At 42.4% G+C, this 14,613-nt stretch overlaps 1 protein-coding gene across 1 annotated transcript in view; it reads left to right on the top strand.

The window, feature by feature from the left end:
* Nucleotides 1-8,359, top strand: part of CCDC148 (coiled-coil domain containing 148) — a 460,662-nt gene extending 452,303 nt beyond the window's left edge. Inside the window, exon 15 of the mRNA XM_029605544.1 lies at nucleotides 6,289-8,359. Within this exon, the coding sequence (XP_029461404.1) occupies nucleotides 6,289-6,435 (147 nt within the window). The 3' untranslated portion in view covers nucleotides 6,436-8,359. The remainder of the gene's footprint in view (nucleotides 1-6,288) is intronic.
* The last annotated feature ends 6,254 nt before the right edge of the window (nucleotides 8,360-14,613 follow it).

Below are 14,613 nucleotides of genomic sequence, written 5' to 3'. Positions count from 1 at the left end.
AGCAGAGACCCTAGGACTGCTAAAAATTTTTGATGTACCGGGGGAACCCACCACCCTTCCGCCGCATGATCTCCTGCATAAACTCATGTTAAAGTGTTGGGAAACTCCCTTCTCTCTGCAGGCAGTATCTAGGAAATCAGATATTAAGTTCCGTATAAAGAAGGAAGCTCCGTACACGCTCCCTCAACTACCTCACGAGTCAGTAGTGGTGGAGTCGGCAATGCAGCGATTTCGAAAACAAAAGCTTCATGCCACATATCCCCCCAATAAGGACCTTAAGTACCTAGACGAAATTGGTAGGAAAATCTATCAAAATTCAATGCTCACTACTCGTATCATCCACCACCAATTTTACATGATTCAATACATGTACGAGTGCATACAGGCCACTAAAGGATTCCTCTCCACAACAGCGGAGAAATTACCACAAACACTTCATGATATGGAGGAATGCTCAAGGCATCTCCTACGTTCCATGTACGAGGGAAATGGAGACTTCATCAAGAGCGTCGGCCACAGCCATAGCGGCGCGTAGGACCGCGTGGCTACGTTCCAGCTCTATTAGAGAGGATGTGCATGAAAAACTCGCTAACCTTCCATGCACTGGAGAACACCTTTTCGGCACCAAACTGCAAGAGACGGTGGGAAAACTAAAGGAAGCAGCATTAGCGGTACAGTCGCTACAATCACACCAACCTTACCAATCTTCCAGACGGGGCTACCCATACCCTCGCAGATCGTCATATGGACGTCGTCCATATCGCTCTTATCAAGGATACCGTGCTCAACCGTATTCTACATACCAAAGACCACAAACTAACCAGCACACGGCTCAAATTCCACGAAGGGGCAAACAACGTGCGCCTCGCCAACAAACCCAACCACAACCGGCAGCAGCTAAGCCGGTTCAATCTTTTTGAATCTAATGCCACCACCACATCCATCACTACCGCCGGGACGAATCCAAGCTCGTCTACAGGTGTGGGAACATATAACATCGGACCAATGGGTTCTCGACATTGTACGTCAGGGGTATCATCTACATTTTCAGTCAAAGCCTCACCTTCCACAATTCACCTCTCCAGACCAGCTGCGGACTCACCCACAGCTTCAACAAGAAATATCCCTTCTTTGTCAAGCAAAGGTCATAGCACTTCTTCCCAAGAACTTTCACAACCAAGGTTTCTATTCCCCATACTTCCTCATCCCAAAGAAATCAGGCGGCCTACGTCCGATCCTAGATCTGTGGGAACTCAACAAATTTCTGATAAAGGAAAAATTCAAGATGGTATCCCTGAAGTCAATCCTTCCACTCTTGCAGACCAACGACTGGATGTGTTCAATCGACCTGAAGGATGCATACACCCACATTCCAATGCACCCCTCTTCCTGGCGTTACCTATGCTTTCGTTACAAGCACAATCATTACCAGTACAGAGTACTCCCCTTTGGGTTATCAGCTGCACCCAGAGTGTTCACCAAGTGCATGGTAGTGGTGGTGGCTCACCTCAGACTACAGGGAATGACAATCTTCCCTTATTTGGACGATTGGCTAGTAGTAGCTCCGACCCGAGAACTGCTCAACTCTCACCTACATCGCATCCTACAATGCTTGCAACAATTGGGGTTGGTAGTCAACTTCCAAAAATCTCACTTACAACCGACGCAACAACTCCAATTTATAGGAGCATATCTGGACACTACGCGAACCAGAGCATATCTGCCGCAGGACAGACAACTTCAGTTACGACAGCTCTTACTGAAGTTACGCACAAAGCGGAGAACATCGGCACGTCAGGTGCTAGTAGTCCTCGCCCACATGGCAGCAGCCAATTTCCTTGTTCCGAATACCAAATTACACATGAGAAGATTACAGTGGGGACTCAAACGACAGTGGAAACAGCATTCGCAGCCTCTCACTCAATCAATCCTCTTAACAAGGGAAATGCTCAGGGACATAGCTTGGTGGCTCCTTCCATCCACCCTAGTGAAGGGGCTCTCTTTCGACAGCCCATACACAACACAGTCCTCACGACAGACGCTTCCCGAAAAGGCTGGGGAGCACATCTAGAGGTATACGAGACGCAGGGATTATGGACGTTAGCAGAACAATCCCTGCAGATCAACTTACTGGAACTGCGAGCCATTCGCCTGGCGTTGCAGGCATTCCAGACATTCTTGCGTGGCCGCAGACTCATGGTATATACGGACAATCAAGTAGCAATGTTTTATATAAACAAACAGGGGGGCTCAGGCTCCTGGATCCTGTGCAGAGAAACACTGCAGATTTTTCACCTAGCTCAAAAACAGAGCATCCATCTTCAGGCTACTTATCTGCCAGGAATAGCAAACACAAGAGCGGACAAATTAAGTCGTATATTTCATCCCCACGAATGGTCCCTCAACGGAGAAGTAACACTCCACATATTCAACAAGTGGGGAACTCCGACAATAGACCTGTTTGCTACGGAACACAACACGCAACTTCCCAAGTTTTGTTCCATCCATCCCAGCAGGCTCAGGATAGCGCAGGATGCTTTTCTGATCACGTGGTCTTCAGGCCTACTATATGCCTTTCCACCGATTCCCCTGATTACCAGGACCATACAAAAGTGCATAGCAGACAGAGCACAAATGATACTCATTGCCCCAGCTTGGCCACGCCAACCATGGCACAGTTACCTCCTTTGCCTTTCAGTGGACGATCCGATCCGACTCCCGAATCGTCCAGACCTTCTACTTCAGGAACAAGGAACCCTGCTCCATCCGCTACACTCCTCCCTCCATTTGACAGCCTGGAGGCTGACAGGTGGTTGCTAACACAACAAGAAGTTTCTCAGAGGGCACAGCTCATACTTCTCGAATCCAGAAAACCCTCCACTAGATTAAACTATAGTTACAAGTGGAAGAGATATACCTCATGGTGTCTTTTGAACCAGATTTCTCCCGTGGATTGCACACCACAACAATTACTGGATTATCTGCACACCCTTTACGAAGCGGGCTTAGCAACAGCATCCATTCGAGTCCATCTGAGCGCTATTGCAGCCTACCATAGGCCAGTTAATAATGTAACAATAGCGGCTCATCCTCTTCTTGCTCGATTTCTCAAGGGCATGCTCCACATTAGACCACCTTCCAAGAAACCGGCAGTTCCATGGAACATCAACATAGTATTAGAACAACTTATGTGTTCTCCATTCGAACCTATGGAATCCGCACACTTAAAATACCTAACCTGGAAAGTAGTATTTCTGGTCGCAGTCACTTCAACGAGGCGTGTAAGCGAACTACAGGCATTGGTTCATTATGAACCATACCTACAGTTTTTCCATCAGAAGGTAGTACTAAGGACGCATCCCTCCTTCCTGCCAAAGGTCGTGTCACAATTTCATATTAATCAAACTATTGACTTACCAACCTTTTTTCCAAAACCGCATGCCAATGACCGCGAGTCATTACTACATACCCTAGATTGTAAGAGAGCATTAGCTTATTACAGAAATAGAACGGCTGCTGCATCACGACCATCTCAACTATTTTTGTCCTTTGACCCTAAAGGGCCTGGACTTCCGGTCACAAAGCGGACCATATCGAGCTGGATAATCCAATGCATCCAATTCTGCTATAACAAACAGAACTTACCATTACTTCCAAAACCTAAGGCTCACCAGGTGCGGGCCCTATCCACCACGTGGGCTCACCTCAGGAATATTCAGCCCATAGATATATGCAAGGCGGCGACTTGGACATCGCTTCACACTTTCACAGCACATTACTGCTTGGATCAACAAGCTACGGCGGATACGATGTTAGGTCAGATAATCCTACAATCCGCAACAGCTCAGACAAAGTGATTGCCACAACCATTTCACGTTAAAAAAAAAAAAAAAAAAGGATACACTGAACGTGATTGGGAGCTTGGAACTCCCAGGACAGCATGGCTAATTCATCCCTGCTATCGACGGGAAAAAACAAGTTTGCTTACCGTAAACGTTGTTTCCGTAGATAGCAGGATGAATTAGCCATGCTGACCCACCCTCCTCCCTGGCAATCAACTGTTTTTCAATCTACCACTGCTTAATCACAGACTGAGGAGAATCTGTACTTCCTGCGCGGGAACCCACGCGCAGCCGCAGAGGGAACAAAGATCTATCCTCTGCTTTATCAAGCTCCGCCTCCCGGACCTGATTGACAGATCCCAGGACAGCATGGCTAATTCATCCTGCTATCTACGGAAACAACGTTTACGGTAAGCAAACTTGTTTTTATTATATTTATTTATTTATTTATTTATTTATTTAACTTTTTTATATACCAACATTCAAGACGGTGGTCCCATCATGCTGGTTCACAAGAAACAGGGGTGTAATTATAATAAACTTTACCATTTAAACAATAGTGCAGAAAAGCAGTTACATATAACAAGGAAAACAATAACTTGGAATGAGAAGGGAAATGAAGATCAGATAGTTATATATAAGTATAAATAACATTGTAAGAGGTGGCTATTAACGCTAATGCTAGCGGAGCGTGTTGAAAGAAGGAAGTTAGATGGAATTGGAGTTAGGAAAGGCCTGCGTGAACAGCCACGTCTTGAGTCTTTTCTTGAATGTTGAGATGTTGGGTTCCATTCTAAGATCCGGGGGAATGGAGTTCCATAATGTTGGACCGGCTGTGGAGAATGCCCGATCTCTGAGCGTGATGTGTCTGGTAGTCTTGGCTGGAGGTACTTGAAGTGATCCTTTGTAAGCATCTCTTTTCGGTCTTGTGGAATGGTGTAATTGGAGGGGGATATGTAGATCGATTGGGGCTAATTGATGGATGTTTTTGAAAATGGTGAGAATGGCCTTGTAGATTATTCTGAAGTGGATGGGCAGCCAATGGAGGTCCATCAAGATAGGTGTTATGTGTTCTCTTCTCCTGGTGTTGGTGAGTATACGGGCGGAGGCGTTTTGGACCATTTGTAATGGTTTGGTGTGTGATGAAGGGAGACCAAGCATGATGGTGTTACAATAGTCCAGCTTTGCGAAAATGATTGATTGTAGGATTGTTCTGAAGTCATGTGTGTGGAAGAGGGGTCGTATTCTTTTCAGCACTTGGAGCTTATAAAAGCAGTCTCTGGTGGTTTTGTTGATGTTAGCTTTCAGGTTTAGGTGATTGTCAATTTGAACTCCTAGATCTCTCACTTGTGTGGTGTTTGGTACGGTGGGATGGGTGTATGAGATGGAGCTGTTTTCTGGTGTGATGAGTAGAAGTTCTGTTTTGATGAATTTAGTATCAGGTTGAGACTTGTAAGAAGTTGTTTGATATTTTGGAGGCAGGATTCCCAGTGCAACAGTGTTTTAGCGAGCGACTCTTCGATGGGGATCAGGACCTGAATATCGTCAGCGTAGAGAAAATGTTTGAGATTGAGGTCAGTGAGAAGTTTACATAAGGGTAATAGATAAATGTTAAACAAGGTAGGAGACAGGGATGAGCCCTGAGGGACTCCTACTGATGCGGGGTGTATAGAGGATTCTTTATTATGAATCTTAACCTTATAACCTCTGTTGCTGAGGAAGGTTCTGAACCATGATAGGGCAGTGCCTGAGATACCTATGGCTGATAATTGGTTGACGAGAAGGGAGTGATTGACCGTGTCAAATGCAGACGATAGGTCGAGTAGTATCAGAAGGAAGGCTTGTCCTTTGTCTAATCCTAGGATGATGTGGTCAGTCATAGAGATGTCCTAGGATGATGTGGTCAGTCATAGAGATGTTTCATATACACAATTTAAAACAAATCTGAGAAAATATTTTTTCACTCCACCCATAATTAAGCTCTGGAATTCATTGTTGGAAGATGTGGTAAAGGTAGTTAACATAGCTGGGTTTAAAAAGGGTTTGGACAAATTATTAACCAAGTACATATGAGGAAAGTCACTGCTTATCCCTGGGCATAAGGAGCATGGGATCTATCTGCTATTTGGGATCCTGCCAGGTACTTGTGACCTAAATTGGCCACTGTTGGAAACAGGATACTGGGCTTCATGAACCCTTAATCTGACCCACTGTGGCAGTTCTTCATATGTTCTTATTCTGAGGTATGCAAAAAATCTCCACTTGATAAAACCAAATAGCTCCCAAGTTGAACCAAATTCTTTATGAATTATGAAAGATGTAATCATTTACATGAATCAGGAACGTTGCTGAAGAGTGGCCTATATGACTGGAAAATATTTATTTTGGGAAAACTTAAATACAAAAATATCCAAAATATTTTAATGTACCTTTGTCTTTGAAACAGATCATTTCAGACTGCAGAGTCAGAGTTGAGATGGCACTTCGAGAAGCTGGACTTCATAATACACCATATGCTAAAGAGATTTTACCCACAATTTCTCCACCAACACTTCCAAGGAGAGACATGGAATCCACTGTTTTCAAAATGTAGTATTATTTCAAGCTCATTATAATTGAAATCTTTGCAGTCTTGTATATGTTGTAAAAGCTATTTTTAATACATTTCTATAGTTTAAACTTCTTAAATTCATAGTTTAGAAGTGTTATTGCAATACTGAGGCCTTAATTAGAACCACCATTCTGAATATTAGATTTGATATTTTATTTGGTTATAAACATACTCATGAGCTCGCCCTTGTATTCTCACATGACAATATTTAAGGTTCTCAAGTTATCAAGAATATAAATGACTAAAATTATAAATGTAGGCAGAGTCAGATGTAAGATATGGCACTCATAGGCTGGACTGGAGAATGGGGGAAATTGGGGAGGCGTGGAATTCCACAAAGATTAGAGAAGGAGGGCGGGGTATCCAGAATCTCACTGAAGTAGCACTGTTACTGTGCCCTATGGCAAGCAGGAGCAGGCTCCTCTTCAGCTCAGGTACCCTAGGTTGTTGCCTATTTCTAACTCTAAGCCTGAATGCAAACACTTCTTTGTTTAATTTATTTTATTCAATATTTCTTCAGATTCTATACAAAAAGAAGAGCTATTATCTATTAGTATTTAAATTGCTGGAGTTAGCACTTTCTGTGCTTATTTCAAAATTTAGTGTGTATTTTGCTGATTGGAATCCCTCAATCTGTAACTTGACAGCTTTAAATCCAATCCTCCATGAGGCCTTACAGCCAGCTTATTGTATAATATCATGGTATGGTGGAGTGTGCAGTGGTTGGAGTAAAACCATTCAAAGATATAATGTCAGTAAAGAAAAGACTGTTGTGCTAAAGAAATCCATTTTTGAAAATAAATAAGCTTTAAAACTGTACGTCAGAATGATTTCTTTATCACAGTATCCAACTTTTTAAACTGTGTAATGTCAACACATTCCTTTAGCAAACGTATATGGTATATCCTGATCAAATGCCTATATTGATTACTTTTCCATCAGAAGTTATTTTTATTAGAAATATAGAACTGTGATCATATATTTTGTCCTGATTATAAGACAATAGTGCATGCAAAAGAGCATTAATTTGCTTCAGCTTCTGAATCATCCACTCCACCAAACCTACCTTATTAGGTTTGAGTCTTTAGACATTGTTAAGTGATGATTGTACTTGAAATGGTAGTTCAAAATGCTAATTATTTGGGATGTGAGTGTTGCATTGATATGTTAATAGATATCAAATAAGAGGAAATTATTTAAAATGCTAAATTTCTGCTAGTCATGTTCATGATAATTAAAATGGACTGCCTGTAGCATCATGGATAACATGAATAATTAAATCATTTTGGTCTTTAAATAAACTATGAATAATTAGGTGAGGGCATGCTCCTCTTATATAGCCTTGAAATATTGATCCACTTAGAGTTTGTATTGTGCCTAGTGCATAAATATGTAAAACAAAGACAAAAAGCATCTATTCTGTGATACCTAAATTAAAGAAAAAGTTTTCTTTTGGCTCTCATGAAATAATCCCTTGAATTACAATGACATGAACTAGTATTCAGAGAAAAGGATTGAAATTATTTGTTCAAATTTTGGGACTGGCTAATATTTTGGTAGAAACTTGGGGATTGATTAAGTTTTAGACTTAGCATGCCATTTCTTGTAGTACAAATAGATGAGACATTGCTTGTTCATTCTAGGGTAGCAATTGTTCCCCAGTTATAATTCTGTGAAAAGTGTATTTACATAACATAATTGCATCCAATTTTTAGTGAAGTGTGTGTAGCCTTACAGATTTTTTTCCAATATTGCCAATGACTTTAGCAGAAACAAAATGTTTTAGCAAGCTAGCGCTTATCAAAAACTGCAGACATTCTATGAGACAAAAAAGGTTAAACCACCTGGATATTTTGCCTATCAAGAATGAACTTGCAAAAGAAACTGACTCTGGGGAGAGAATAAATTGTTTTGCAATGAAAAAAATGTTTCTTATATATTGTTCCAAGGGTGAGTGTCAAATATTGCCCAATTAAAATAAGCAATAATCTAAGGGATTTTTTTAGGATTCCTTAATACAATACTGATATTCCACATAGAATATAATTGATACATTGACTATTATTCAGTGTAATAACTATTGTGGTCTAGTCCTAAGGCAGACCATCTGGAGGCTTTGAGATCCCAAAAGAACAAGAATAAATGGGTCACAATTGGTTCTTGAAAGATAAAACTTTTGACAGACATCTCTTCCCCTCCCCCAAAATGATACCCATGCAAAATGCTTTCAAAGCCTTAGAAACAGATGATGGTCCAGAAATGACATGTGATGTGGTATTAAAGTTGAAGAAAGACAGATACCTACTACACACAAAAACAAAAATGCACTGTCAAAACATCCCAAAACAGAAAATTATTTTTGCTAGGGGGACTCAAAAGGTATTAAGTTGGTGACACAGTTAAAGAGAAACAAAAAAGTTAAATACCTATCAGTGTCCTTAGCTAGCAGGAATACAACCCAGATTCCTAGTTCTACCAGAGAAGAAAGGACTCTGACCTTGATATTATAATCCAGTTAGAGACCAATGACCTTTTTGGAAATTGACAGAAGGAATTCCAGAAACCAAAGACAACCAAAATTGTGTGGGATCTGCATCATAAACCATATGAAATGAGACTGGAGGAACTAAATATATATACCTGAGAGGGGAGAGAGAGAGAGGGAGGATATGATAAAGAAATTCACATATCTGAAAGGTATGAATAATGCACAAGGAAATATTTTTCAATGGAAAGGAAGATCTAGAACCTAGGGCTTTCTGTGACAGCATAGCCACTGTTGGAAACAGGATGCTGGGCTTGATGCGCCCTTGGTCTGACCCAGTATGGCATTTTCTTATAGTCAGCCAGAAGTGTGACCCCCAAAGCCAAGAGTTGGTGGTGCATTAGGACAATGGCCACCTTTTCCTCAGGTTGAACCCTCAGATGCTGGCAACTAGCAGGATTTGGACAAAAAACATAGGAAATATAAGACATACACAAAGACAATTTAGAACCCAAACCTGGAGACATGAAGGTGCTCACAAAAGTAGGGCAAGGCAACTGCAGGAAAACCTGGAGACACAAAGGTGCCCACAGAAGTGTAAGACCACTGCAGGAAGACTGGCTACATAAAGCAAACTAGAACCAAACAGGAACTCTGGATACACCAAGCAATCTAGGAGTAAACAGAAGTATGGGCCATAAAGCTAGGAGGATTAAACAGTTAGTCTAAGAGACCCAGTGAGGCCCTCTGCTGTCAGGAGGCAAAAACAGGGCCTCACATTACGCCCACTAAAAGGGGCGGATTCCAAACACTCCCCAAGGACCCTTCTGATCCCATACGCTCCACATGGAGGGAAAGCTCCTATAGAGGTGGGATTATAATTGGGTCCTTACTTGGCTGGCCTGAAATCAGGAATGGCTGCAATTAAAGTCTCTAGAACAGCTGCCACTAGGACACTTCCAGCTGGACCTGGAGTCACTAACATGACATGAGCAGGAGCTGGAGTTGGAGAAACAACTGGAACCATAGCCAGAGTTGCCAGGCATGGAGTTACTGGAGTGACCATGAGAAGAATCTCTGGTGCTGGAGCTGACTCAAAACTGGGCTAGATGCATGATACAGGTTCTTGCCTTGGAATCCTGGTGGCTGTGGCAGGTTCCTTCAAGATAGCCAAATATAGGACTTGGTGGATGTCTGTTAGAGCTTTCACAGGATCCACTTTATCTGGAGTAACTAGAAAAGCTAGCACTGTATTCACTGGAGCAGATACATGAGCTGGAGTTGTACAGAGGTGGTCGCTGAATTCATCAGTGCAGGAACAGGAGCTGGAACTATACAGATAGCTGGTGCTGGATTCACTGGTGCAGGAATTGGATTCAGACTATGAGAAGCAACACAATTTGCAGAAATTTCCACATTTCTCTCAAAGCATAGCCTACAATCACAAAACTGTCTAACAAATTCAGACGGATGATTGATAGCTTTTACAAAACCACTCGTGTTTGGACAAGGGTATTGGCAAGCCACACAAACAGTAATGTTTCTGACAAAGCAGAAATTACAGATCCACTTTCCTGGTTTCTTAAACTGCAATACAAAGCCAAGGTTCCCAAAATCAAAATTCCTACTATTCTGATATGAGTCTTTTGAAATTGCAAAACTTTGTCATGACAAATACCTGGACAGGCATGAGTTGAACTCAAGAAAAATCAGACCACACTTTGTGGGGTCCATTTGGCCAGAGCTTGATGTGATGGCACGGTCAGTCGGAGGTTGACCCCCAAAGCCAATAGCAGGTGGTGCATAGACAAGGTAAGAATGGCGGGCAGGGCATCTTCTGCTTGCAGTAGCCACCATCCCCTCAGGTTGAACCGTCAGGTGTTGGCAGTTGGCAGCACTTGGACAGGAACAGGAAACACAAGGCACACACTAAGACAAGGTAGGACCCAAACCTGGAGTGGAGGAGTAGCCTAATAGTTAGAGCTCCTTATGACCTTGGGCAAGTCATGTCACTTTCCATTGCCTCAGATTCAAATTTAGGGCCTGATTTACTAAGGCTTTTCTCCTTTTCTGTGTCTATGGGAAAAATACTTAATAAATGAGGCCCTTAGATTGTAGGCCCACTCGGGATACGGAAATAGCTACAGTCCCTGAATGTAATCTGCTTTGAAATACTTGAAAAATTAAATATAAATTAAATAAATGAACAAATATGAAGGCGCCCACAAGCAGTTGTGGCAGGGTACTATAATTCAGGTCCCAGCCCCCATGAGCTTACATTGGTGTAGAGACTGAGCAGTGCAATGAAGATGTTTACTCTGAACTATTACACTGTGCCTCATGTTTTCCTAAGAAAGTTTGGCACTTAACAACCTGTGCAAAGGTGAGCGATGCCGGTAGATGTGGGACCAAGGCACCCAGAGCTAAGGGAGAGAACGTCCTCCCTAGCACATTACACATGGCTCACTGTAAAATCACAGATTGTATCTGTCTGATGTACAGGCGGGATCACATTGTGTAGTAGTGCCAAATTGTCTATTCTACTCTCATTATGCTCATGTTGTTGTTTATGTAAAAACCAAATAAAAACAATATTAAAAAAAAACAAAACCTGTCAGCAGTCCCCTCTTGCCAAAGAAGAAAAAAACTGCCAAAGGAACTGTCTATGTGTTTCTAAAGTCCTGTTTTTACTGGCAGCACCTTGTATCACTGTAGTACCAGCACTGGCAAGGTTAACAAGTTCGGAAAGGGTTGGATTGTTTAGCTTGCCCAGAGAAGATTAGGTTGTCTGCAGGGAAGAAGGGAACTCAATTTTCTTGAGAGCCAGTAGAAGCTCAGCAGCACAAGAAGAGGGGAGGAGATTAGCTGATTCATCTACTGTGTACAAAGAAAAAAAAACATGGGCTCCAAGCTGATTTTTCCCTGGTGGTGAGAGGAGGAGTGGCTGAAGAGGCTACATAGACAAAGAGGAAGGAGACAGTTGTGCTATAGAGATGAGAAGAAAAAGAAACCGAGGCGGTATCCTGTGATCCAAGAGATCAGTATCGGAGTATGGCCAGCTGAAGGGAAGAAGAGTTTTACTCAGAGATCTTCCGATACTATCCAATCCCAGGAGCTTATACACTGGGAATTCTCCCAGGACAAGCAGGATGGTAGTCTTCACAGATGGGTGACATCATCAGATGGAGCCCATCATGGAATACTTTCCGTGATGCTATTAACCCCATAGCCACATGGGGTCCTCCTTCAGTCTCCTTTTTTCTGCGATGCTGTTGCCTCGCAGTTGGTGGAGCTCTTCTTAACTTTTTCCTCATGGAAGAATTTTCAACATCTTCTTCAGTTTTTTTTTCCCCACCTCTGGGGCCCCCATCGCGATTCAATTCCTCCAGCATTCGGTAGGTACTTTTTCGCACTGTTGTGGTTGGTTCCCGAGTATCTTCCTCCCGTGACCACTGGCCACCAACCGTGCACCATCCCCTTTTTTCAATGGTGACCAGTTTTCAAAAATGCCCTGAGTGTCCACGACTATGTCCATCATGGACCCACATGACATCTGCACCCTGTGTCTCGGGCCTTCCCATGATGTCCATCAGTATCCCAGCTGTGCACAGATGATCCCCAAAGGCTGTCGCGCCCCCCTGGACAAGATGGAGCACCTGTTTGGTTCCAAGGAGGCGGCTCCATCAACTCCGGTACAGAGTACTTTCAAACTGTCAAAGAATTGTTCCCATAGGAAGATAGCTTTCTGATCAGCATTACTGCTGGGAAGCCAGCTCAGGCTAAATATAGACTCCCCCTATATGGTCAGCCAGCTAGAACACTGTTTCCTGTGCCCAGCTATGTAAAAGCAAGCCTCAGGACCCAAAATCATTTGCAAGCCTTTGGAAACCAGGTTGCATTTGTTGTAGAACAGTTTAAGAAAAGTGTGCATAGCCAGGAACAAGAATGGGAGAAACATTCCTTTTGCCACAGTATCATTGAAATTTCATACTGATCTCCTGCTTATACACATCAAGGGCTCCACAGCTTATATTCTGTGGATTCCTTTTTTTTTCCCCCCCTGTTTTTTTCCCCTTGTGTTATTTTGTTTTGATATGTGCACGCATATAGGGCTAGAGACTGAGTGGGTGAACAGATTTTTTTCTAGGTATACCGGGGTACCTGTATACCTGGGTTTGTTTGACTGTGGTGTTATTTTTGCATTGCATGGGGCACATTTCAAGTTGCCAAATTGCTTTTTGCAGTACCAATTGCTAATCTTTACTGTGTTTATTCACACTGTTTATTTAAAGGAAAAACCTCCAGTCTGCCCTCTCTCAGCAATATTATTATTGTTCTTCTATTACTACTGTATATGGATATTGCTATGTTTTACTCTCTACTGCATTTACTTTTTCTACTTGCAAGTTTCCATTACAAGTATAATGTTATATCAGTGTGGTGAGTTTTTGCTGCTGTACCCTGATCTAGGGAATAAGGTGTGAAAAAAGGGGGCTACATTTCAAGGGCACAACACTCATCTTCTTCCAATTTTTATATAATAATCTGCAAGCCCCCCCCCCCCCTGCCCTCTTATACCACAGGGATAGGTGAGGGTTCTCCTTGTGCAGTCCCCTTTCCCTTGGCAGCCAGGTACCCATGAACTTGAGTGGGTGCTATACAGTGTGGGACCACTATAGAAGGACTGGCTGCACATAGCCAAGAATATGAAATGTTTGAGCAAGTCTAGGGCCATGAAGACCAAACACAGGACCAAGCTCTTGCAAAGTACAAACTGTGAGCCTCAAATATAACTGTGTCCAGACGGGAATAAGACCCAGAAGTGTGGGCCATAGAGTTGGGAGGATAAATAGACAGTCTAAATCGCCCACTGAGGCTCTCTGCTGGTGGGCAGAATCAACTGCTCAACAGGGCCTCACACTCGCAATGTAAAGTTCAAAGGGGGTAGACTGAAGAACAATGTCAGGAAATATATTTTCACGAAAATGGTGATGGATGCCTGGAATACCTTCCCAGAGGAGGTGGAGACAAAACCAGCAATGGAAGTCAAAAAAGCATGGGAGAAATACAAATTCAGAGGATTCCTGCTGGCAAGAAAATAGTAATGAAGAATTGAAGAAACCTGCATGGAGCAGCAGTTACAGCCAAAAACAGGAGTGATATGATTGTACTATGCTTCAGAGAAAGCATTTGGTAACCTGTATGGAGTGGCAGTTATAATCTTAAAATGGCAAGTGGTCAAATTTGCAGTCATGTTGATCCAGTAGAACAAAAAATCAAAACATTGAACAATTACCATTATTAGGTCTAACAAAAAGAGTTCTAAAATAGCAAAGTAAAAAATAATTTTAGAATTAAAATAGCAATTTTTCTTTCATGATTTATGAGATTTTAATTTGTGGGATGGTGTGCGTTTGTGGGGGGAAGGGGGGGAAGGGGGGAAGGGGGGAAAGGGGCAGCGTGGGCAAGGGGCAAGGGAAGAGGCCCATCTTAGAAGTTTGTACTGTGCCCAAAAATATGATGCATGGACCTTGGTTTCTATTGGCTTTTTGCATTCAGTGCCTATGAGAAAAATCCTTAGTAAATTGAACCCTAGGAATGAATTTTTCTTTCCTAACTTGTTTATCAAAGGAAAAATTGAGATTGTTCATTACAGCCCTATTAATAATTGCTAT

Source organism: Rhinatrema bivittatum, chromosome 6 (genome assembly GCF_901001135.1).
Source record: "Rhinatrema bivittatum chromosome 6, aRhiBiv1.1, whole genome shotgun sequence".
NCBI lineage: Eukaryota > Metazoa > Chordata > Amphibia > Gymnophiona > Rhinatrematidae > Rhinatrema > Rhinatrema bivittatum.
This window is presented reverse-complemented; position numbering and strand designations above follow the sequence as displayed.